This window comes from Xiphophorus maculatus, chromosome 18 (assembly GCF_002775205.1).
Source record: "Xiphophorus maculatus strain JP 163 A chromosome 18, X_maculatus-5.0-male, whole genome shotgun sequence".
Lineage (NCBI taxonomy): Eukaryota > Metazoa > Chordata > Actinopteri > Cyprinodontiformes > Poeciliidae > Xiphophorus > Xiphophorus maculatus.
The window spans coordinates 30,331,045-30,357,578 of NC_036460.1; the positions used below are offsets into that span (position 1 = coordinate 30,331,045).

General features: G+C 39.5%; 2 protein-coding genes across 4 annotated transcripts; one reads left to right on the forward strand and one right to left on the reverse strand.

Annotated features, from left to right (window-relative positions):
• Positions 1-1,053: 1,053 nt before the first annotated feature.
• On the forward strand, positions 1,054-6,299 carry LOC102232468. Of its 3 annotated transcripts, XM_005807480.2 has the most exons (4): positions 1,054-1,279; positions 1,906-2,127; positions 2,482-3,670; positions 4,167-6,299. In XM_005807480.2, exons 2-4 carry the CDS (start codon positions 1,989-1,991, stop codon positions 4,351-4,353), a joined length of 1,515 nt encoding a protein of 504 aa, XP_005807537.1. In that variant the 5' UTR covers positions 1,054-1,279; positions 1,906-1,988; the 3' UTR covers positions 4,354-6,299. The 3 variants fall into 3 exon arrangements, with proteins under 3 accessions (XP_005807537.1, XP_023207630.1, XP_023207629.1); XM_023351862.1 differs by lacking the exons at positions 1,054-1,279; positions 1,906-2,127 and adding an exon at positions 2,134-2,209; XM_023351861.1 differs by lacking the exons at positions 1,054-1,279; positions 1,906-2,127 and adding an exon at positions 2,192-2,275.
• A 9,084-nt stretch (positions 6,300-15,383) lies between these two features.
• On the reverse strand, positions 15,384-24,481 carry LOC102234539. Its single transcript, XM_023350726.1, has 12 exons — positions 24,356-24,481; positions 24,107-24,218; positions 22,337-22,458; positions 21,750-21,774; positions 21,484-21,530; positions 21,258-21,390; positions 20,863-21,169; positions 18,397-18,502; positions 17,024-17,170; positions 16,847-16,907; positions 16,278-16,460; positions 15,384-15,947 (listed from the first exon to the last, which is right to left on the reverse strand). Exons 2-12 carry the CDS (start codon positions 24,207-24,209, stop codon positions 15,862-15,864), a joined length of 1,320 nt encoding a protein of 439 aa, XP_023206494.1. The 5' UTR covers positions 24,210-24,218; positions 24,356-24,481; the 3' UTR covers positions 15,384-15,861.
• Between the last annotated feature and the right edge of the window lie 2,053 nt (positions 24,482-26,534).

Below are 26,534 nucleotides of genomic sequence, written 5' to 3' on the forward strand. Positions count from 1 at the left end.
GATACTTTATATCAAAATAAACAAATAAATAATTTTAAAAGGCATATAATTTGGTATTTCAAACATTAAAATCAATGCCCACTTCTGTTTTCTTTGAAGAAAAAAAAAAACAAAAACATAAAAACTAAGGCAGAAAATAACTAGGATTAAAGATCTGTAAAAGAAAAGATCTGAATTCCTTTAAAAATGTTTAGTAAAATGATTGTTACTTTTTCCTTAAAAAGTTCAAATTCCTATAAGTCCAAAATACATCCATACGTGTTACGCCAAATACTAAAAACTAATTGAGGGGGAAAAAATAGCATTTGCTGATTATGTATAATTCCAGATGCAGGTGAGTTTTTCCTCCTTTCCCCCCACGCGCCACTATTTCTGACCCACAGTCCGCCAGGCTCTGGTCTCAGGTCCCAGGTTGGCGTTAATGCCTAATGATTACCAATCAGAGAATAAGTGATGGCAGGGCCAATAGGAATAGAAAAGTTCCCCCTGATAAACCAATGATGGGGCCACAATGTTACAGCGTTCAGCGAATCCCTTGCGGATCTGATGCAACAGGACTGCAACTAAAGTTACTACTCCGAACTGCAACATAATGTCCTTCCGCTGCAGCGCACCCGAAACTAGTACCGGGTGTTCCATCTGTTCGACATGTTCATTATTCATCCACGCTGTCTGTTTGGTTTTTTTTTTTAGTTTTTAATTAAATAGTTTGATTCTCGCGTGATGAGAAAGTGAATTAAATAGGTAACTGAGGGGTTTTACAGACGGTTATTAGCTTTTTTATTTTACGAACTACACACATCCATTTAGGCTTCTTTAACAACTTTTAAATCTTCTAAAAGTAAAAATGAATAGCTTTAGAAAAGCGAAACTATTTTTTCCGGTGGGGAAGTATTACATTTCTTGAAAAGAAAGTAAAAGTAACGCCATGGTATTGACTTAAATTGGAGCAGCACCTGTCGGACGGGCTCGTGCCGTTGACGCAAACAGCCCGAGGTCTCTGGATAATGGGAAAGTCCCCGGCTTCATGACGTAACGACCGCGAGAAGTCTGGAAACTGCGGATTGATCCCCAGCTAGGTGATCAGGTCTGGGCATTAGGAGTTGGAGAAGTAGCGGATTTAAAAACTTTCTGTCTGCAAGTCTGTTCGTGGTTCTAGCGCTCCATGAAGAGTCCCTGAGTTCCAAAAGCGAAATAATGGCTCTTTGAACGGCGTCCTCCTTCTGCGACGTTAAGCTTCGACTGCTTTGCTCCTACAAAACAACAGAGCAAGTATGGGGTGAGTACTGCTGTGGAGGGGCAGAGGAAAGTTAGCAGGGAAACAACAGCTGTTAGTTAGTTAACACTTACTTTTAGGCATTCGAACACTTTGTTTTACTGATTGGTTAGTGTAGTTATTAACTTGAAACGCTACTTTAATTGATTTTTCTATTTATAGTGACTAGCAGAATTTTTTTTTATTAAAAAAGAATTTTTTTTTTCAGTTTATAAAAAAACCCCAGGGACATGTTTCACTTTGGTTTACTAGTAAACTTTAAATTCTAAATATTTTTGTTCTACAAACCTGTTATCCCCAAACTAAAACTAAAACAGTTTGGCTTTACTTTTGTTATTTGTTTAAGGGTATTTTATTAAAAATAAATTTTTTTGTGTAGAGTTTTTGCTCAAGTAATGATTTTGTAGTAAATGCCATAAATCCAATACGCCCTGTACACTGTAAAATTACAGGTCAACAACAGATTCAATTTAAGAGAATTTATATGAAATTATTTAAACTTAAAAAACAAAAACATGTTTAGCCATTTTTAAATGGACTCTTTTTTTTGTCTTGCGTTATTATGAATTATGAATTGATATGCAATTAAATATTGTTGGTTTTAACAGCTTTCTTAAAATTTTTCACAGGTCTACAGTTAATTCCACAACTCTCGCCTCCAGCCAGCGCATGGTTTGTGCTTTTGGACAACACGATCGAAGCAGTCGGCACGATGGCGGCATCGATCCTTCGCAAGAAAATTACCCCCATTTCCACAGGCGAGCTCGGCTCTCCCCCTCTCCCACAGGCTAACCATAGCCAATCACGGCTTAGGTCGGGGGCGGAGCCAGCGGAGAGGCAGCGCTTAATTGGTGAGTTTTGCGAAGACGGTTTTTTATTTTTCCACATCCCGAGGTCGGAGCCGCAGTGCAGCACGGGGGCTAATGTCGTACAGTGAGTACTGCTAAGTGGATTTTTATCGAATGCAGACGATGCTGTTCAATCATTTTCAGATGATCGGTTAGTTGTTCGCTTGGATCTTATCGGATGTGTTGCTTGCTTTTGATTTAAGCCTTTTCAAATTGATGCTCGCTTCTTTTGATATTTTTTTTTTCTGTTTTTGTCATTTTTATTGTGCATATTTTATTCAAACAATTGCAACAAAATGGATTTCTTTTTTAAAAAAATTAACACATTCTTATGATTTTATATCACATTTTTTCTAGGTGATGGTCTCTCTGATTGGATGACAGAGAAAGTTGATTTGTCTTCATTTGTGTCAACGACCGAGTCTTCTCCGAGCTCATCTCTTCCACCCTCGCCGTTAGAACAAGATGTCAAGGTGCCCTCGGATCTGGAGGTTATGACCTCCCTACTGCAGGAGGAGCTGGCTCAGCTGGAGGACTACTTCCGCTCCGAGTCCACATCCACCACAAATAAGTTGGAGAAATCCTCAAAATGTGACAAGGTTTCCCAAGCCATGGGCTCCCAGTCTTATTATCAGTTACCCTATGGCTCATACGGGACCAGCCAATCAGAAACCAGCCCTGTGGTAGTTACCTTGGCAACAGGGGAACTGGACCTGGCCAGCTTCTGTGGCGGTCCCATCAGCAGAACCAAAATTGCACGGCCCGCCCCGTACAGCTACCACCACCGCTACCACCACAACAACGGGCGCAGGATCCTGGGCGAGTCGGTGAAAGTCGGCGACGAAGTGGGTCTGGAAACATGGGGCTCCAGGGGATGTTACTCAGGGAGCACGGAGTTTTCCGTGAACCACTACTCCACACTGAAGACCGTGAGCAAGAACAGCATCGGGAGCGTGAAGAAGGTGAGAGAATGTGCTTTATCGTTGAAGGAGGAGGAAAGTTACTGTTTTTCCGAAGGAATGTTTTGCAGTGAAGAGATTGCCAGAGGTTTCTGCTTGGGTGGCTCGTACGATGGCCACCACAAGCGAGAAGGACAGCTGATGCACAACGTGAAGGTCAATGTAAGTTACGACAGCGCAGGGCTTGAGGTCTTGCACTGCAGCAAGGATGGCGGACTCTCTGGAAGTCTTCCCCAAGAGACAATGGTGGCCGGTGACAGCTACTTCCATCAGTCCATGGCCAGCACGGATCCGTACCATAGCTTTATAGGAGACCTAGACCAGCCGGCTCAGGCACAGGCTGTGGAGCCCCAACACAGCCACTACCTCTATCCAGAATGCCTTGCGGACCAAAGCTACGAATGTCTGTCTAGAGGGGAAGGCGAGGGGCCACTGCTGGGTGCCCCCATACATCGCCCCACCCAGAGGTTAAAGGACGAGCCCTGTTCTATGAAGCCAGCCCTGGTGATGGGAGCAGGTTCCCTGGAGACCAACAATGGAGAGAGGAAGCAAAAGAAGAGAGACCAGAACAAAACCGCTGCTCACAGGTAAGCAACACCCTTCGCTCCATTGTTTCCTTAGAAAGCATGCTCCAACCTTGGAGAACGGTTGAATCAAGACAAAGTGATAAACTTGTTTTAAGAGATGGGATGAACTGATGAGCATGAGTGAGCATCTGTCCATTCCCTACAATTTGTCGGGGTGAGAGATGGGTATACCCAGAGCCAGGGCTAGTGTGTGATTATGGTCCCCTCTATCGGGCAAAGACGATTTAATCTTTTCCAGGATGACTTGATTGTTACATAGACTACAGTGTTTTAGCTGTTCCTGTGGAGCGTAGGAGGGGATCGGAAAGCCCCTCACTGGCTGCCAAATTCTGCCCCACCTAGCTAATTCTGTCAGGCTGTTTGGGCTGAACTCAGATCTGTAGATGAAAACTTAGGATAGTGAAGGGACATTGACTCATGACTAAATTTGCAAGGCAGCAAAAATCAGTACATGCAACCTAATCCTCCCCCACTCACCCCTCTGTCCCTGTTACAGGTACAGGCTGCGTAAGAGGGCGGAGCTGGACTCTCTGGAGGAGGAGCTGCACGGCCTCGAGGGACAGAACCGGGAGCTACGTGACAAGGCGGAGTCGGTGGAGCGAGAAATCCAGTACGTCAAAGATTTACTGATCGAGGTATACAAAGCTCGCAGTCAGCGGCTCAAACAGGATGGCAGTGCCTGAAGATGCCCCCCTCAAATACCCTCCATTCTCCACTACCCCAACCTCACCCTCCGCTCACCTCAACCACCGTTCCTCCCAGCCAGCACAGAGAGAACAATCACGCCAAGAGCACCAACTGGTTTTTGTCTCAGCACGATTGAAAGGGTAGTTGCATGATCCTGATAGTTCATATCCAGAAAAACAAAAAAGAGAGACAGAACAGAAAGAAACTTTGTCCTGAAAAAGAGAGAAAAAGAGAAGTGTGGAAGTGGGTGAGTGAACTGTGAGAAGCCTTAGTGAGGTGGCTTCGTGAGGAGATGCCGAACTTGTCCGTGACCACTGTGATCCGAACTGAACTCACAGCCTTGTGACGACGCGCCGATGGATCGTCATCGCTCTCTGGATTCGTGGTAGTGATTTGAAATTTGCTTGTCGTTTTTTTTCGTGACACACATCGGCAGCATCAAGGCAGACTCATACTAAATATATATATTTTATTTTATAATTTTATTTTTACCTGATAACTTATCGTTTGGTTAAAACAATCAAATGAATAAAGGGGATTGCTGGCGAAAGTGCGTAACGTGCTTAATGAATATTCACTACTGCAGACATTTAGAGAATTTGTATTGCTAAACTGTTGAGTACTTCCACCTGTCCCCCCGTCCTTCTTCACTGAGATACCCGATGCATGTTTGATTTTGGAAACGCATGAGCGAGTGTTATTTGAAGGCAATATTATGTTAACTGCATGGCTTCAAGATCTTCACTTCGCATCAGTTCTCCGTCCAATCAGCCCACGACTTTTCTCTCACCTTGTCTCAATTGGTGTAATTCCCGCTCAGGTTTTTGGTTTCCTGGACGGAGAGTAATACATTTACCCCGCTTTTTAGCCCCCTTTTCTTTACCCCTCTCTATCTGCCCTTTGACTTTATTTCGCGGACACACAATCACCTACCGAGGCAACGATGATTGTTGTCGACTTCCTGGGAATTTTGTTGTCAATCGGCTCAATTTGATGTATCTTAAGATTCAGGTCCTTTTTTATTATTGGATGTCAATGTCAGGAAATTTCTTATTCATCAGGTAGATTACAGCCAAATAAACCAGTTATGTGTTGTCACTCATCTCTGCCTTTGGACTGTTTTTGTTTCGGCTGCATGGTGCTTATCAGACGTTTGTCTTGCAGCCATCAGAATGCTTACGTCAGCTGGCTGCAGTGACCAGGTAGGGTTTAGGGGTAGGGTTTGGGATTAGGGTTGCACACGTCGAGTAGTATCACAAAAAGCAAAATCATAATGAAACACAGGCTTTGATTGACAGCTTTGCTTAATAAAACTGTTTTCCTTAAGAATTCTGATCTGATATTAAATCACTTTGTCCTAACAACTCAATTGGGGGGGTGAGAAAGCACGGCTAACCCCCAACAAAAAAGACATTTACCCGCTTTGTTCATTCATCATGATGGTTTCCCCAAGGGCCGAGTGGAATCGTATCAAGCTGCAGCTGTCAACAGACAACAGTAGTTGCCTATCTTATATGCTACAGCTTGAAGAGGTTGTTTGCAGGGGTGTGTGTGCGTGTGTGTGAAGACGGGTGTGTGTGAAATCTCTTGGTATCTCCCCTAGCAGTTGTAGGCCTTTCAAGTGAATGAGGCAATATCGCACAATACTTGCCGGAGACGGAGAGAGACGCAAAGTGAAGTGTGAGAATGAGAGCGAGCTGGGCTGACAGAGAATGTCATTAAAGCCCATCGCTTCTGTTTGTTTGGGGGGGGAGAAAAAAAAAACCTGACAAAGATTCATAAGGCTTCATTATAACTCAACATTGATTTGTTTCTGTTTGTGTAAGATATGACATGGAAATGAATACCAAATGGATTCTCATGTTGAAGCTTAGAGTCTCATTACCACTGGCGAACATCGTAATGATGTGTGTAAATAAATTAAAAATAAAAGTGAACAGATGAAACGTGTGAGTTTGTGGTTATTTCTATGTGTTAGTGGTGGGTCAGAGCAGAAAGGTAAAGCATATTTATTTACACATATTGTATAAATATGTGCCAGAGTTCATGGTTTATGATGTGCTTACAGGCAGAAATTGATCATTGCTCACTAAAATAATTTTTATTTAAGTTTTTCTTTTCTTCTTTTTTTTTTAGCTGACACAAATACAAGGAAAATTCTCAATGTACAGGACACATCCATAAAAACAGGGTTTCTCTGCAGTCTGGAATCTCCATTGGTCATTTTCTCCAGGTTTCGATAAAAATAGAAAAAAAAACCTTAGTACTGAAAAATGTTTGATTTCCCAAACGTTTTCTTATTCTGTCACCAAAAAGACAGAATCTGAATTTTGAAAGCAAAAACAGTTCTTTAATTTTTAGGTAACATATTTTTCTGTTGGCTGAAACATTTAACCCTAATTTATTTTTTATTTTTTGTTAGACTAGTTGAAAATTGGTCTATTTTAATATTAATGAATCTAAATTTAGTTGAAAAAATATATTTCTCAATTTTAGATTTCTGGATTTAATCATGCTTTTTTTTTTCAAAACATAAAGACTGAAAAACATACTTTGAAAAAGAAATTGATTTTAGATCACCAGAGTGAGATAACCCAAAGTTAATTTTAAATGGATAATTCAAGAATTCTGAAATTCTTATACGTCTTACTTTTACAAACAGATTATGTATTTTTTTTTAAAAGAGTAGAAAAAAACCTTGAAATTTGAGTCTGGAAAAGTATAGAACACCCAGACAATAAAAGTGTAGAATCCCTGTAAAAAAGAACAAAAACAAAATCAGATAGTGAGAACATTTATCTTCGAATCAAGAGTAGAATATTTTATGTGTTGCTTCAACGTGAACACACATCACCACCACTAGGTGTCACTCTGAGCTTTAAAAAGAGCCTCACGCCTCAGGTTTTCTTCTGAAGCCCCAGTTTGGTAAGACAGCTGCAACAGGAAACCATCTGAAAAAGGTTTGGCAGGAAGATCTAGGAGTGATTATTGCAGAGTGCCAACGAAGTAAAGCCTGAAAATATGTTCAATCTACTTCCATGTTCGTATTAGTCTTGGTGTTTTGCAATTCAGGGTTCTACACAGATTACAAATTACATTTACCTAAACTGTAGTTAGCAAAGATGTCTCCCTCTGTTGATCCCCATGTCACAGATTCACCCCAGGACCGGCCTGACCAGCATATATGTTTTGGAATTGTCCGTATATTATAAAATATTGGAATACTATTTTTCAAACCCTTTCCAAATTTTTGAAGAAACACATCAAACCACTCAGGTTTGGCTGAGGAATGAACGCAGGACAACATGATCCGTTTTGTGACTTTGACGGCACAGAGAACGATTCCTCCCACTTAGCTGTCATGAAAGATATTTGGGGACATTTAAAACAGGAGAAAATTAAATATTGATTGAAGAGGAAATGTTTTTTTTTATTATTGTTCAACTTGGCAGTCCTTTATAAATTATTCCAACACAAATAGTTTGGAGCAGCGATGTATCTGATGTCCTATGATTTTCTTTTGTTTTTGTGTATGATGACCTGCAGCTGGAGCTACACCTGCCTGAAACACACTGACAGCCCACTGAACCTATGACTGGACTCCTGTAAAGAGTCTTTGAGTACCTGGCAAAGCGCTATACAAAGAAAATGTATCATTATTATTATTAGAAGAAGAAAAAGACTTGAGACTGGAAGGTTCTCATCCATCATGAATATGCAGCCAGAGCTGCAGTGGAAGGATTTAGGTCAAAGCTCAGTCCAAATCCATTCCTCAAATATCAGAGGGACATTATTATGTAAAATCAACTTTTTTGAGTGTTGCTTTGATCCTTTCATGCATGTTTAAGAAATTCTTTAATCTCCGGTGGCAACCCCTGCTCCCACTGAGCTCCTCCTCAGAGCTGCAGTCCCCAAGCTGAGCCTCCACCTCACAGAGCAGCAACTCCCTCACTCTTCTCCTACAGACTAGCGGCAGCAGCCACCTGGTGGAACTGTGCATCTGCTGAGCTCATCATGCCGTTTGGCTTCACAGTCCAACGTGGGTAAAAATGTTAAAGGCTTAATGGAGACAGGTTGTTGAGATGACTTCCTGAAGCAGAGTCAGTAAGAGCAGAAGCTTCTTAAAGAGACAGAGGCACAATTTGAAGGCATTAAAATACAAAGTCAAATTTTTTTTAGGGGTTGTTGGATATGTATAGCATTTTTCTAACAACCGAAAGTAACGTAAAATGGCTCCATGTATCTGGAAAACACATCATACGGCCCCTTTAAAAGCAAATATCTTTTCTTTCCACATGATACTAGGACATGTGTTACACTACATCATGTGCTACTTTGTGTCTGTTGCATAAAATCTACATGAAATACAAAAAAAAGTTGTGACAAAATGCAAAACAGCTGAACTGCTATCATAACTTTTGTCAGGGACTCTACATTCCAATATTCTTCACACATTTTGTTTGGTCAAAGGATTTGCAGCGACCTTTTGCAGAACTTTAGTTCCAAGTCAGTTTAGGTTCCATAGAAGAAGAAGAAGAATCTGCACCAGTTACTGACCAATAACATCAGCAGGTCTTCAGTGGAGAATCATGAACATAGGCATCATGCCATTGTTGCATCAGCTTTTCCATATGGGAATTTCCATGCTCAGCAAGGCAGTGGTCATATGGAGACATGTGCGTTAAAGAAAGAAGATGAAGGCAACACAGGAACATATTGGAGCCGGTGAGGGAGAAGCATGTGGGAGAGGAGGGATATGATGCAAGAGGGAAGCTGAAAGGGAGGAGGATGGTGGGAGGTGGGGTAGAGGGAGCACATCCAGACTGGAAGAGTGTGAGGAGATGTAGCTCACTGTGAAAAATGGCCTGGAGCTCTGTTCAAGGCGTGTGTTTGTGTGTGTGTGTGCATGTGTGTGTGTGGATAGCGAGAGGGCTTTAAATTTTAAATAAAGGTCTGGATACAGTTGCAGACAAGTGCAGAGGGGGGGAGGACAGAAAAAGAGGGTAAATCTGTGGTTTGACTTTTGACTTTGGTTTAACATGCTCCACATTTTCTACTGCAATAATAATAATAATAATAATAATAATTAGAATTTGATGTTCAGCCTGAAATGTTTACCTCTTCAGAGATTCTGCGACCTTCTCACAGTGTGACCTTGTTCCATTCTTCCTCTTATTAATATTCTGTCAGACAGAGTGGGGCATGAAGTTTTCATCTCTTCCTTTACTCTGTGATTGCAACATTAAAAGTACACAATAATAACAAACAACTTCCACAGTAAGTTAAAAATGACTTTTAAAAAAAAAAGGGGGGGGGGCATAAGCACTTATTAATTGCACATCTGTTTTAATGATGAAAATAATAAGGAAAACTCCTGAAACAAAAGCATAAATTCTTGTGATCTGGATGTTATCTTGTCACAAGAGGATTAATTAATTTATTAATTATCTTTAATTAATTAAAGATTGGGACATTATCTTGTCCCAGTCTTTCCATAAATACAATAGAATATACTTTAAGATAAGATAAGATTTATTTGTCATTGTCATCAACAGATTATAACAAGATTGACATACTGATTTACTGATCCCAAATGGAAATAGCTTGTTTGTTCACAGGATATTCCTTCCTAACGGTTAAATATTAGTAAATACAATATGTATTTAAAATTTTTTTAAAAAATATAAAATTTATTTTTTTTAAAATGGTAACACTTTATTTGGCAGGTTGTGAATAAAACTGTCATAACACCATCATAAACATGACATAACACCTGTTATGAACATGAGTAAGTCTTCATGAATATTGATGACTGTTGTCATAAAGTGTCATTTGGTAAATCATGACACTTTTAATACCAAGTTGACATCATTCAAAATGTCTTTGTTATGACAACTTGACATTAACCAAGAAATCATGATCTGACATAAATGTGTTATAAAAGTATTACTGATTAAACTTTAAAAAATTATGTAGCTTTATGTTATTAAAGCTAAAGTTTAATCTTTAATCACTTTGTATTAAAAGTGTCATGATTTACCGAATGACACTTTATGACAACAGTCATAAATATTCATGAATACTTACTCATGTTCATAACAGGTGTTATGTCATGTTTATGACAATGTCATGACAGTCTTATTCACAACCCGTCAAATAAAGTGTTACCAAAAAAAATAAAATAGACACAACTGTAATATTGTAAATAATTTAAATGACAAAAAATATTAAATGTGCACAATAATATATAAAAGTTTTAATTGGGATTCTGTAGAGAGACTATGAGTAGTTAATATTTTATCTACAATTGAAAACACAAACTGATGGTTTGTTAAGGTTAAGATCTGCTAGTGAGCGGTGATAACTGAATGTCAGAAAAACATTTCTATTGTTAAATGACCCTAATCATGAAAAATGTCAGTGGTTTATGCAAACAGTGTTTTACTAATTGTTCACATCACACTTTGCTAGATTAACTGATAATTCACAGGAAAGCTGGTGGTGAGGTTTGGCCTCTAACAATGATCATCAAGTTTTAAAGAGCATGCTAGTCAAACCTGAGCAAAGCGAATCCCTGCTGCAGTGTAAAAATCAATAAAATAGAGTTCTGTTGAACTGCAGACGCACGGATCCCACACATACCAGGTTGTTATGATAGGGAAAAAAATGAGATTTTAATCATTTTAGCTTCCACTTCTAATGTAGCATATGTCCTGTGGGATCAGACTAGTAGGTAAAAAGACAGGATAGATTTAGAGAACTTGTACAAGGCCAAGTTGGCAAAAAATACTATCAAGTCAAGATATGAGATGTAGAAAGTCTGTGTGGATCCAAAGGCACTTAAAGCATTAGACCAGCTAATACTGAGCCGAGCTGAGCCGTTCTCTAACAAACAAAATGACTACAGTATATTTTCAATCTATTATGCATTTAGTGATGAGAAAAGTATTTGTGTACTTGTAGAATTCTTCTCCTTTTTGCTTTTTTTTGGTCACTCTTCAATGTTTCAGATCGTCATAAATTTCAATATGTGACTAAGAAAACTTGAGTACATTCAAAAATCTGAGTAGTAGTAATTCCCAAATATTTGTTCTATGTTTAGACAAGCAGGAAATAGTTAATCCAAATTTTATTTCAGCCCTAATCCTAACCATGACGGAGCCTTTTCATGGCGGCTGGACACCACCAGGTTCAGCTGAAGAGGACAGCGGGACAGCCACGCCCATATTTTTCTAGATCCGCCCCTGGCCGTGAGGCCTGGCATCAAAAAAGGCAGAAAAATCCGGGCCACCTTTAGATTTAGATTAGATTATTTGATTATTTTCTTACCGAAGTAACTGAAGACCAGGTGTGCTTGAGGTTAGGTATTAGCAAATAAAAACAACTTGGTAAAGATCGCCTGATGCCGTAGTCCAAAGTGAAACTTATGTGGAGCTGTATGACGTTATCTGCTTTGGAGCCTGACGCAGCGCGCTGATTGGTCCATTTGAATTCAGGCGCGTTAATGTGAAACGATGCTTCAGACTTCAAGGGGGAGATTGTTTTAAATGAAATACCGTTAAAATCATTCCGTTTTATTGTTTAAAAACACATACAAAATATTATTTAAGTATGAATTAATAGAAAAAACATCAAATTATTATTTTAATGCTTTTGGGATTATAAGATATATTTTAATCAACAGTCTAGGCAGCTAGCTGTAGGCCTGACAAGTTGTTGACTTTGAATTGCAAAGCTCATGCAATTATGAGCTTAACAGAATGTATATTAAAAAGCTACACATTGTGTTCTGTATAAACAAAATACATCCAAAAGAGTGGTAAAATATGCTATAATAAAAATCACAAAACAAAAGGAAGCTGATAAAGACCTGAAAAGAGTGAATCGGGAATGGATTCTGTGTAAAGTGCTTTCAGTTTCTTGACTAAAAAAATGTATATTGTGAAAAATATTTCTGAAATCACAATGTCATATTACGAAATTTTTCCATTGAAGAAAACACTGAAAGAGTGCTTTACGGTAGTATTACGTTTTATTTTGTTATTTTTTTAGAAACAATGTACAAATTACTTTTTTAAAATATTAACTTATTTACTGCAAATTCATGTCAAATCAACATTCTTAAATTATTTTCTAGTTTGCAGTTTTTTCTGTCACAATTTTACCGTTAAATATATGGATATTTTTTACAGTGTAGATAATCTGGCCCAGTCAGACGACACAGTTCAGTAGGACCATGTCAGCTGTACTTAAACTCACTGAGACTATTATTCTTGTGTTGAGACTCTTGTGATTATCCTAACACATCAGCTTTGAGGACTGTTGTCTCGTTCCTAATATTTCTCATTCATGCGACGCCATAATGAGTCAATAATCAGTTATTGATCTGTCAGAGGTAAATGTGCTTGATTGGCGCAAATACAAACAGCAGCAGGTATCCACTTCAATAATCATATTATGTGTGTTATTAAAACATTACAGACTGTAAATTAGTTAAATACATTTTTTTTTATTGAATTTCAGGATGAAAATAATTACGTTTGCAGAAGACTGTGGGATACGTTTACATTAACAATAAGTTTTACAAAACAATTCACAAGTTTTGTGCATAACAAATAAATATGGAGGCAGGAGCTGCTAGAAACAGATGGCTTCATTTTTATTGTGTTCTGTATTTTTATTCCCTATAGGAACCTTCTCAGGTATAATCACCAGCTTTATGTGGGCTGCTCATAATTATGGAGAGAAAAGCCTGGTTCAAAGCCTCTGAACATCTGTTACTGGATTAGAACTTAGCCAAAGTTAGCTTAGCCATGAGGCGTTAGCTTATGTTGATGGATAAAGGTAAATACAGTCCTTATAATAAAAGCTATGCAAATTTAAGGGTTGCAGTCTTGAACTTAATGGACTAATGGGGAAAAGAAAAGAAGCCAGCTCCGAACTTTGATCTGTCATCCTGGTAAAGCCTGAGATAAAACTGTGGTATTAGTAACTAAATCCTCAGTAATTTATGAGGTGTCTTGACAGGTTTGACATCAGACTTGAGGTTAAAGAGTTCCAGATAAGAAGCAGGAATTTCAACATGACGACGCCCACAGACATAAGAGGCATTACCTCTTACCAACATTATTTTAAACGTTACCTTCCTTAACATGCACCCAGTTGCTCCCCGTTTGCCAGTGGAAAAACACAGCAAAATTCCAGAATACATTTAAAACAACAAAAAAGTAGCTGTAATTAGAAACTACGATTACAAATACAAAATTCTTTACATATTTTGTATTAGAGATATTCAAAAAGTCATTTATTCAAAGAAAAGTATCCATAATCCATAACAACCCTTACTGATATACAATATTCCCAATATAATATGCAATTTTCTTTACATTTATAAAACACAATCATGTGATGCTACAACATGGCGCCACAGATCAGAAAGAATAGCCCATAAACTAATCTGTTTAATAGTATAAACAATAACAGGTAGTGCAAACATAGAAACATATTCAGCAGAACTGATACAATAAATGGCTTTTTTTTGTGGGGAAATTAATAATTTTTTTCCCCCTTTTACTTAAAAACCAAAGTAGGAAAAAAGATGACAAGAGTTGATATATTAGGTAAGAAAACATCCCTCTCTCTATTTAGGTTTTAAACTCATTTTTCTTAGAATTTTTAAAATTCAAAGTGTAATGATTAAAAACAACCTAAATATTCCAAGGACACATAAAAAATATAAAATTTAATAAAGAAAGACTCTATATGTGACATTAGGTAAAATAATGACTCCACACACCAAAATATTTTAATGAGTTATGGGAAAGCAGTTAAGTATAACTGAAATACTTTCCCATAACAACTCACTATTTAATGCGCTCTAAACAACAGTCCTTAAAACATCCAACATGTAAATAAAATTTTTTGGCTTTTTTTTCTTGGATTTCATTGGCTCTCCATCCAGTTAATCAAACCAGTGCCTTTTATCCGATTGAAACCTTTCACATGGTTTACATTTGTATTGTGATTGTGCTTATTCAACTCACTAACCAGATGTTCAGGTTATATATATCGAATCTTAAACCAGCCTGCAGTTAAAGTGTGACCAATGAGGAGCAACTCTAATTGGTCAATAGCTGTTCTTCCATCCAGTAGTCATGCAAATATTAAGCACATTTTTAAAATGTTCCCAAAAAGAAAAATAAATGAAAGCGAGAATTAGCCGTGTTTCCATCTACTGGTTTGAAGAGAATCAACTAGGCTACGCAGATTGTCACTTTGCCAGATGTTCATGTTACTCATGTCTGCAGGAAGTAGAGTGTACAAACTAGAATGGGCCACGCATGTCAAAAACTTTGAAGTTTTCAGAATTTTGAGGCCCTGGTAAGGCAAAGACGGGAAATTTGCTGCATCAGAGCTTATTCAGCAAATATGTTTCTCTCTCCCCTTTTGTGGATTAAAGAGACAGTATTCTGTGTTTTCCAGGCACTTAGTGCCATTTTATAACACAATCATGTAACTATGTTATATTCAGTTGTTATAAAAATGCTAAATATATCAAATATGACTTGGAAATTTTACTTTGATATTTAATGCCTTCAAATTGGGCCTTTGTCCTTTTAAAAATTCCTCCTCTCTCTGAATCTCTGCCTTCAGGAAGCCATCACAACATGGCTCCTCTTTTAACCCTTTAGCAGCAATTTTATTAGCATTTCACTTACACGTAGCTCATATAATGAGCTCAGCAGATGCAGCAGTTCAGGTTTTTGCTAATTGGTGCTGGCTAGTCTGAAGGAGCTGAGTGGGGTGGGCTGCTCTGTAAGGCAGAAGCTTGGCAGCTAGAAAACTGCAGCTATGAGGAGGAGCTGCGCCTCGAAGGCGGAGCTAAGTCCACCCAGATGTTTTGCACAGCTGAATGGTTCCAAGGAGATTAGAGGATTTCTCAAACATGCATGAAGGAATCGACGAAACACAATAACATTATAACATAATGTAAAGCTCAAAAAGTTGATTTTACATAATACTGCCCTGTTAACTCTTTTTTCCCCCCAAAATGAAGTGTTTTTAAAAATGTTGCTGTTTCCAACAACATTTTTTAATGAAATACCTCAAAATTATGCGTAAGACGACGTTGATGGAGACATGAAGACTCAAATATTCTTTTACAGCTCTTCATAATCGTTCTGAAGATATATATTGGAAAGGCACAATCACCCTACGATACTTTAAGTAAAGCCAAAGAATTTTACTTTGGAGTCTGTAGGGACGCAGTTGTTAAGAGACAACTTGTTACGAAACTGTAACTAACAATGGAAGTTTCACAGAAACCAGCGAAGGTGCATCTGATTTTTCTGTGCAGGCATTAGTACAGAACTGACTACAAGCCAGATACCTGCAACCACACACAGCCTAACAGATGCTTCACATATATAACAGGCCTGAACTTATACTTGCGCAAGAAACTAAATATTTGTAGTCTCTCTGACTGAAGTCAAGCCTGAACAAACTCAGAACATTACTGTCGGGGTTCCAAAATGCCCTGCAGGGCAAACATGCTGGCTGCTCAGCCAGCTTTGTACAGTGTACTCTGGATCTGAAAGAGAAGAAAAGGCATATTTACATATTATCCCTGACAAAATGCATAAAAAAGACCTACTGGTATGTTATTATTTCTGCAGAGTTCCTGTTGTGATGCAAACCAACCCAGGGTCAGCTTAAATAACTATTACTTGTTTAAAAAAAGAAAAGATTCTTAAAGTTGCTCGCGAGAAACAAACCTGCCTACTTTGGAATCATTTCAATAAATCACTGGCTTCAATAAATCATTACAAATATTTATTGCGTTAAGACATCCGTACAGAATTCAGCAGCCTCTGTAGATCCAGTGTTTCAAGCTGTGAATCAGTTTTCTTCTCAAACATACCTGTAGCAGACCAGCTGGCAGCAGCATGCAGGAAGCTGTCCATCTGCAGGACACACTTCAGTGTCTCCATCATGTGCTCCTGGCGCAGAGTGTGAAGTCTGCTGTGACTCAGAGACTTGCTGCTGTCCACCTCACTCATGCTGGCCTTCAGAGCCACAGCGGCACACTGGAGGACACTCATCCCTGAGAGCAAATTAACTGTTAGATGACTGATGTTGGTTACATTCTGGTGACTAAATCTATTTTGTAATTTTTTACAAGAAGCACACAGGCCCAACCGGACAATTCTTAAGTTCTCTGTGTGAAGTTCCCAAGCTCTTCTCTCACCAATGAGTCTCTTAGTGAAGGCATTACTGGTATATTTGCTGCATTTTTAATAACAATAATAATATCAAAGGTGATATCAGGCACAACCTCTAATGCTATGCGTATTAGCACCAAATTAGCCAAATTCAAATGTTTCTAGTGGCTTTCTAAATATAGTCGTCTTTAGTCCCTTTTTAAGTTGTAATAGTGTTTTCTTCTTATTTTATCTAATATTGAAAATAGCTAAGCAGACTAGGACTTACCAGAGTTATCAGTGGCTTCCACATCAATATGCAGCCCATCCATCATTCCTTGTTTTAAAATCTGGAAGGGAGGAAAAACAGAAGGAAAAATAGAAGGATTGTTCAAATTGGAATTAGGAAAACACCAAACCACCTGATAATAATAATAAAAAACAAAATGCACACAAATCATCTGACCTCTAACACTCTGATGTAGCCATTCTCAGCACTTAGGTGCAGGCAGGACTTTCCCAGGTTGTTGGTCTCGTTCACATTTGCCCCCAGTCGGATCAAATCCGCCACCATCAGGTGCTGATTGTGTTTGGCCGCATAGAGGAGGGCAGTCTGGGGGTACAAAGTGTGATCAAAATTTTACATCAATGTGAAATTTTATGACACTTTGCAGACTCAAGCTACACAAGTACGCAAAATACCTGAGGGTTAGCCGTTCATGGTACTCTGTGCCCCTCAATGTTTGCTCCTCCTGAGTCTCTCTGAGTTCTCTGAGTGTTTCACTCAACCCACCTTTGTGATCTTGCTGGTGCCCAAGTGGTGCTCTGGATGTTACCCTTTGTGCCTTCTGAGTCCTACCATTCAACAACAAGAATCTCCATGAAGAAACCTCTGGTTCAGGAGTCCACGACTGGCAACAAACCTCTTCCGTGTTGACAAGCTTGTGCTGCTACCTGTCTGCCCTCCAATGAAAACAACCACCTAGCAATTATCACCGTTCTGCCTCACTGGATTTCCTGTCAACAGTTCCAACTCCACCTGGATCCAACACTCCTTGAAGGGACCACGCCCCAGCGCCAGCCTTACTTCGACCCAGTGGATCCACCTCACAAGTATCATTTCAATCATCTGTCAAGCTGTGCTCACCTCTCATCTCCTCTATCCTCAGTGCTCCAAATTCCGCAGCTGGTCCAGTTCCCAGACAAAGAAAACATATTCATTTCTTTTTATATAATAAACTTTATTTTACTGATTTCTGCAACAGACTGGCGACCTGTCCAGGGTGTACCCTGCCTCTCGCCCGGAACGTTCTCTGTAGATGGGCACCAGCATCCCTCCCGACCCCACAAGGATCAAGGGGGTTAGAAAATGGATGGATGGATGGATTTTACTGATTTCTCCATCTCCTGCATGTGTTCTGCATGTGGGTCAAACGACTGGCAACAAACATGACAAAGTTGCTTGTTTTCAAGATATTCTTCCTTACCTTGTGTCGTCAGACAAGTTCTTTTCAAGTGATTTATTGATTATCCAGATTGGTTTGGGCAGCTTGTCTCCCATCACTAACTACAATCATCTTTTCAAAACAGATTTTTTTTTCTGAGATTATCTCTTACTGACATTGACATTTTTTGATGAACAGAAACGTGACAAAAAAATCTATAAGGAGACAATACATTTTTCAGTGTACCAGGAATAGAGTGTGAACTGTTTCACTGCTTTTCACTCCACATCTCAACGGCTTGGCCGTGTTTAGTTTTGGTGGCAAAAATAGTGTTGCTTTCAGTCGGCAAAACTTCAACAGTTAAATGTTGGTGTAATAAGTGTGTGTTCGGTACCATTCCATCAGAGTCTTTCAGGTCCAGGCTGTTGACTGCAGACATTCTTTTGGCGATGGCATACGCCTGTGCTCTCTTTCCCAGACACACCACTTTATGCAGAAGTCTGGAGGGAGAAACAGACAGATTGGGAAAATAGATGCATTTGAGGATCTAACAAAAGGAAAAGTTACAAATCTAAAACACGGATAAAATACATTATATGCTAGCATGACGAAAAAGGCTGCCGTCAGGATGAGTCGGGTGCTGCCTGGGGTTGAATTATTTCATTTCCACCTTTCTGCCAACATGACAAGATGTTGATCTGAAGTCAGAAATAAAACTGAACCTCCGTCTGACTTGACTACAGTTTCCTACACTTTTTGATCTTGGGAAACTCTGGCACTCAGTTATCACAGAAAGATGACAGCGCTGTCAAAGGCATCTATTCATAGAAGACGTTAAAGTCACGAGGCAGTAAATACGGACGAAGCCTTCCTAGTGTTGTTACAAAACAATTTAAAGAAATTATGGAAAACAGGGAGAATTTGGATGTAAAAATGCTGAAAGGGAATAAAAAAACAACCTATTTCTGCCATGTTTTGACACAGAAGATTCATATTCCTCACCATCGATTCAATACTACATATTCCAACATCTTCCTGAATGTGAATGATCTTAGAGCACTTTTTCATTCTGAACTGCTGATTAAACTGTCAGTGTTTTCAGCTTCTCCTCTGTCCTCAAAAAAGCTGAGACTGAAAAGGAGCAATGAAAGTGAAAATACTCAATTCGACAAACATATTGTTTTGTCATGCTTGCTCCTGTGTCATAGCTGGATTTCCCATTCCTCAGGGTTACACGTCGCATGTTTGTGTTTTGTGTCACATGTGACGCATTCAAACACATTCAAAATGTGCTGTACCCGAAAGACAATTAATTACTCTAGGTCAGAACAGGAATGTGAAAGAACTTTTCATAAAGAAAAAGGATTAGGAGGAGAAGTGAACTGAGGGTGAACCTATAAAACAAACAATAATGACGATTTTCAGAATGACTTTGACGACAAAGAGTAAGATTTGAACTCAGCTGATAACTTAATGGACTGTTGCAGGTGGAGTTTATTTGAATGATTTTGATTGGATGGCAAGCTGCAGCTATTTCCACAGCTTGAAGAGTAAAATCTCAAAATTTTACTGTCAGCGTTATTTAGCGTATTTTCTGGACCATAAGCTGGACATTTCTTCAGAGGTTGACTGGTATCGTGACATACTGTCAGATGCGACATGTATGTTTTTTCCACTTCATAACTCAATCTTTGATGATTGATACTGACCGGCATGAACCCAGAAATAAACACTACCGTTTGCAGCCGTGAAGAGAGCTAAGTGTGGGCTGTGAGCAAGAGTTGGAGGAACGAGTTCACAGAAAATGGATGCTGGAAGAATGCGTGGTCAGGAGAGACTTAAACTGGAAATAATTACAAATGGCTTTGCAGGCGGCCCTTTCATGTTGTTGCTGTTGCCGCTTCATTAGCCTGTTAAAAACCAGCCACTTGTTCTACTGTTTGCTATAAACAGACGCTCGACTAGCTGAGAAACGATTGCTGGCTGGAGGGTTAGACCCTCATGAAAGTTTTCAATGATTTGAGCCAGTCGTTATCTATTGGATGTGACGTATGTAATGCACCAGCTCAATGAAACTTACCGGAAATTGTGGGCAGTTACATCTTTGCCAGCAACAAAATATCTTAAACATTCCTCTTTCTCCAACTTTAACAGCTCAATATTTGACAGCGTGGCCAACATCGACTGAAAGGCTTCGTTTGTAGACATCAGTTGTTCACAACTCCTCCTGTTCACCGATTGGTCCGGTTGAAACGCAACCTGATAAATCAAGCTGAATGGGAGAAATCCCAGATGGGCCATTGAAGGGAATAAGAATTGAGCAGAACTTTGTATTTGTTGGTCTTTAAATAAATAGAAAGTCCACTGGGAGAGATTTTCTTTGTTGTGAGAATTTATTTTTACTTTCGGTGTCAGAACTAAACTTGAAAAGAAATCTTTTCAGTTTTCTGCTCCATGCTCTTGGAACCAGTTGCAGGAACAAAATGAACCTAAAGGTCCAAACGTCTCCAAATGTTTTAAATCTGTTCTTACTGGTTTTGAGAAGGAATCGTTTCTCTTTAAATGTTTTAACTGAGGAATCTTTTAATTGTTTTATTTAGTGTGAACATTTTCTCTTTTTGCTGTGAATGTTCTGTAATGTTGAGTGGTGCCGCTGCCAGTCTTGCCCAGGATTCTCTTGAGATTCTTAATCTCAATGAGATTTTCTACATTTTTTTTGCCTGATGCAACTTCAACTCCAGAGCAATTTATAGTTCTCAAAATATTTGGAGGACCAAATCATAAGGAACATAAAATCAGTGTAAAACCTGAGCTTAAGACGCCTCTCCTCCCAGACAGTAACAGTGAGCACCACGCTTACGTCCTGCCATGCTCATCAGTGGTCAGCAGCTCAGCATCAGAGGTCTTCCTCAGCCAGCTCTCCTCTTTCTGCAGCTGTGTCCAGAAGAAGGCAGAAGTGTTCAGATCCCAGTTGTTCTTTGGCTTGAACCAGCCCGCCTCTCTGTCACCGTAGCTCTGCGTATCAGTGACACCGGAGGGCTGGAGGCTGAGGAACATGCAGTCAGGTCGGGTCCAGGCCACGTCGTGTTCCGAGGCGCTGGGAGAGTAGGCCATGTAGGATTCTGGGCTGGGAATGATTTCATCGTATTCGTCACCAGAATTTACATCTACAAGGGAAAGCACAGGGGTAGCATGAAGTTTATCTTCCAGATCCAAGTTTAGCAAGTTGGACTGTAAGTGTTCAGTGTGTGTTACCGGTTGGAGACAGTTCGGGATAGGTAGTGGAGTCAGTAGGAGGGGAGCGAGGAGTGCAGCCAGATCTCAGGTCCTCTTCCAACACCTCGATGATGATTGCCAGTTCCTCCAGGCTTTTCACAGGTTGTTCTGCCTAAAAGTAAAAGCAACACCAAACTCAGCAATCCAAAAATCTCTCACCCATGAAGATGAGGAACCCACTGTTGTTTTATTTCCCTACACACACCCTGGTAACTTTGTTTCTTGCGCGAGTTCTGGCACGTTTCCTATTTCCTGTTGAACAGAGAGACAAACATCATCAGGAGATCAAGGAGCAAAGCAATGACAGTTTTTAAAAATATATATATAAACCTTTGGTAATCTGACAAAAACAATGCCGCTTTACATGTCTGTCTTGTCATAGACCACAGTTTACTCAGTTTTCTTATCCAAGAAATATTACTAGAGCAGCTTTGATCTTTTGGACAGCAGTGATGACATCAGTTCACTCACCAGAGCCTTTTTTCGAGCCTCTTTCCTACATTCACACATGCACATTTTGTGGAGAAACGTGAAAAAACAAACAAACAAAAGTTTCATCAATGCACAATGTATATCAATATGTTTAAAATGTTGCTTCTACCATAGCAAATGACTGCACTTCAAGAATCACTTATTTAGATTACAACTACGGTACATACAAAAATTTGAATAGCATGAAAATGTTCAATATTTTTGGTCACTCTTCTCATAAAGACATGGTGAACTAGGTCACGCCTGCATCTCTGTACTTGTATATGCTTGATATTCACGAAGACACCTGGACTGACTCACTGATATCGTAGGAGTTTCTTTAGAACTTGTGAAATGTTGGGCATAGAACAGTGAGTCAGCAGGAACACAGGAGCGTTAAGGAGACAAAGATTATTATCCCACTGTATTTAGAGCATCTCCAGAAGGAAATCTATAAAAACCCAACTGGATATGCTTTTATACATCTCTTTTAAATCTCTTTGATTTAAAGAGATCACTGATGGAGTGGAAGAGAACATATGCTCACCACTTCAGGCATTTTCAAACAAAAAGAAGAAAGGATTTACGTTAAAGTCATCGGGGTCCATGTCTTTGGGCACTCGGATGTTTTTCAGCAGATCCCTAACCGGCATTCTGACACGAACTCCGAGGTAGACCTGCTCACCGCCGGAGACTGAACATCTTGTACCTTGATGAAAAACAGAAAACAAAAAGCCTGTTGGACAGGATCAAAACTGCTCCGCAACTCCAGCTAATTACTGAGTGAGAGAGTGAAAGCATAGTTGACGTTAGATCATTTTGGTTTTTTTGGCTCTTTTATCCACACACCTGGGATGGACATGTTTACTGAAAACACAGCTAACTGTTTGACCTCCGAGTTGAAAATAAATATGATTGTTATCAGCTGACATATTGTACTGACATGTTTTACTCTGAAATTAAAACTTCAAGGTTGGGAAAAAACAAAAAGCTTCTCAACAAGTCAGAATGCACAGAGGGAACGATGGGCGTCTTAGCAGCTCACAATCCAAGATGACCAACTTCTACGTAACACTTTGTGATGGTACTTTGAACCTTTGATACTTCGTATCTCATTGAGTCTTTTGCACACATTACTACACATCACACATTGCTGCAGTGTTTGAGAGCTTATAGCTTATAGTAAACACAGCTTACAACATGGTAACATGTTTCTTCTGAGTGGAAAGATTAGGGTGATGGCAGGGAGGCCTCAAAGACTTTAGGTTATTTTGTGAAATTTCCAAGTTATAATTATCGTACTAATCCAAAGTCTGACATCTAATAAAAGGACAGAATGTAAGAGCCTTGATTTAAATCAGTACTTCAAGTAAAGGCTATGTGGGAGTTTGGAGATTATTGTTTCACTGATCCTGCGGTTGGTTGGCAAACCTGTAGGTGTACAGTGTCATGATTTGGTGGTGAGGCAGAGGCAGCAGACCCAGGTAGAGGCAAATAAGATGGTTTAATGAAACTCAAAGTCCAAAAGACCAGGTAGCACAAAAGGAGCGCAGGGCAAATGCTCACAACTGGTGACACAGGCAGACTAGACAAACACAACATGACAAGGACCCTACAAAGAACAGACACACAGGTGACACTAAATACACTGGGGGTAATCAGGGAACAAGAAACACCTGGGAGTAATCAAAGGGAGACAGGACAACACGGAGACTCAGAGACACGGGAAACTCAAAATAAACACACAGAAAAACACGGAACATGACACACAGAGGTGGACTCTGTCCTCGAATTTAAAGCATTTTGAAATGCAAACGGCATTATCTGATAATCAGACAGTCAAACAAAAGCAACTTTATGTCTTATGTCATACGCAATTTCTCAATTCATATACTTGAAAATATAAAATTGACTAGTCGTAATTTGATCTGAGATATCCTAGATTGTAATTACAGAAGTGTGATCTTTCAAATGGCCAATCTGGTGACATCATTTGAGAAATCTCAAAAGGCATTTCGATCCATCAAAATGTTATTGAGGACATATTGAACTGTTCTTCTGACCAATCAGAATTTGAATGCAGATATCTTAAATTCTTGACAGTCAAACTGTAGTTGTTTTTAGCCAAAACTAATTTTAAGACACCTGGAAAGTAATTACAGATAGTCATATGAAACTAATTTTATGTTAAAGGGGCCTGCCATACCCCATATATGCCACAGTATGAGAAACAATTTTATCAACATATTCAAAAACTAGAAATACTTGAACTGAACTGAAATGACATATTATTTATGTCATTCCTTAGTAAAAGTCATCAAATAAACTTGTGTGGTCAAACAACACTCGTTCCCTACCTTTGTTCCGTTTGCAGCCAGGCGGGCCCGGCACGGCGGGCGGCCCCTCCAGCGGAGGGCCCAGCCCGACTCCTGGAGCCGTCCTGTTGTACGGTCCTTTCATCTCCTGGATCTACTGGGGAACAAGGTTCTCATTAGCAAAGACCAACTAGAAGTTTTCTTCTTTTTTTTTTTTCCTATGAAGCCGAAGATGTGCCCAGAAACAAAAACGTACTAAAAGCAGCCTCTGACCCCGAGTGTCACTGTCACCTGCTGCTGCGTCCCCAGGAGGAGCTGACGGTCTGAGAGGAGCCGCTGCTGTTCACACAAACAGCCTGTTCTGTTCTGATCTGATCTGCTCTGCTCCGCAACTCTGTGTTGCACTGAGGAGAAGGAATGCTGTCAGGAAGATCAGCCTCGCAGATTTAACAGCAGCAGCGCGGTGCCAGAGGGCGGGCTCACATACCGATCACTTTTACTGTTAGAGCTACAACACAGGTGAGGATGGAAACACACTTCTTACTGGAGATGGTTGCAAATCCTGTTTACCAAGTTCAGATCCAAGGTCCCAAATGAAAGAAACAGGCCTGTGAACAACAGTGTAAAATCCACAACAATCCCTAGAAATGTGCCAAAAATACATCGACTATGCATTAGGCTTCCACCTGTATGTTGGAATTAAAAACCCTTTGATTTATATGAGCTCCTCTGGGCTAGAAAGGTTCTCAGTAGTGATCATGCTTCAAATTAAATAAAAAAGTCTAATCAAATTTTATTTGTATTTCACATTTCAGCAACAAGGCAAAGTGCTTTACATCATAAAAACACACAAAAAATAGTCGTAGAAGACAGTCAATAATTGAGACATTCCATTTTTCTGTCATTACACATCAGATTGTTGAATAATGTTTCATTGATTTTGTTTCAAATGCAAACTCTACACAGGTGAGATTTTAATCCAGATTTAAAGGAACTCAGTGTTTTGACTGTTTTGCAGTTTTCTGGAAGTTTGTTCTTCTTGTGGTGCATAGAAGCTGAATGCTGCTTCTCCATGTTCGGTTCTGGTTCTGGGGATGCAGAGCAGAACCAGAACCAGAAGACCTGGGTTTGGCTGTGACTAAGAGTTCTGGAGGGGATTGTTTGAATCAGGAAAGTGTTAGTAGCTGCACAAAACTTTGCCAACATCGGGTTGTTGATCATGTGATTCGTGTGATGTGAAAAAAAGTGTTTCCATTGGAGTTTTGCCAAAAAAAAAAAAAGTTTGATATGGGCAAAAAAATGAATAAATAAATAAATAAACATACTAGTGCCAAATCTTTTTATCAAAAAAACAGGGTTTTTTATAAACTGGCGTATGGTAAATTGCGCAACTATATAGTCAATGCAATTACGACACTGACAGACAACAAAGCATGTGAGATGGATGACATTTCTTTTGGTACTAGTGGCCTGTATTTGACAGGGAGGGGGCAGAGAGAAGTGGGGAAAGATGTGCGTTGCGGCCAAAACCCAAAAATTCCAACAAAGGCCCTGGGTGGTAGCAGGTGGTTTGATTTGCACACACTTCCCACTTGACTGTTTTGAAAAAATATATATGCTTTATTTCTTGTAAAAAAAAAATAGCGGCAAAATAATTACTAAAAATCTCTTATAACTTGGTTGAAAACAAAAGTATAGTTAACTTGATGTTTCAAGCTCTAAAAAGTGGTCAAAAGAATCTTTTACAAAACCTCCTGTCAACACGGCAGACATTTACCAAACAATAGACCTCCACCAAGAACCCGGTGTGTCCTTAATTACTCAAATTAATGGGAGGGTCTAACAATTACCAACGTAATCTAAACAATTCCACATAGAAAAATTAATTACAAATTTTGGTTCTACACTTAAATATATTCTAACTGCCCAAAAGAGAAAACTAAATCGGTAGAAATTACAATCCACAAAATTTAGCACAAATGGCCACAACAACGTGCAGCAAAGGAACTCAGGGCGGCCGCCGCACCACGCCCCTCATTTGATGCCATTTTTGTCAAATGCGTGAGCCAAAAAAAACGTATCAATATAGTATTATTGGTGTTGCTGTGACCACAAACAACTTTGTCAACGAGATTGCGTGAACTGCAGTCATAGAACAACAGGCCAAAAGATAGCGTGAGAATTCTTTACTGGAAGATCCAGTCAGGCAGGAAAAGGGAGTGAAAACAGAGCAGAGATGAAGTAGGAGGCCTTCTTCTCAACCACAAAACTATTTCTCTTTGTCATGAACACTTCATGACACGAGATTATGAGCCGGCTGTTGTGAATATTATGGCACAGATGAAAAGCAATTATAGCTCCACCACAGCTATGATTGACAGCATAAGGAGTCAACTGCCAGACCACTGGATGTGCTCAGGTGTGTATTGTATCCACTGAGCACTGATCCAGCTGTTCCAGCTGCCTGATC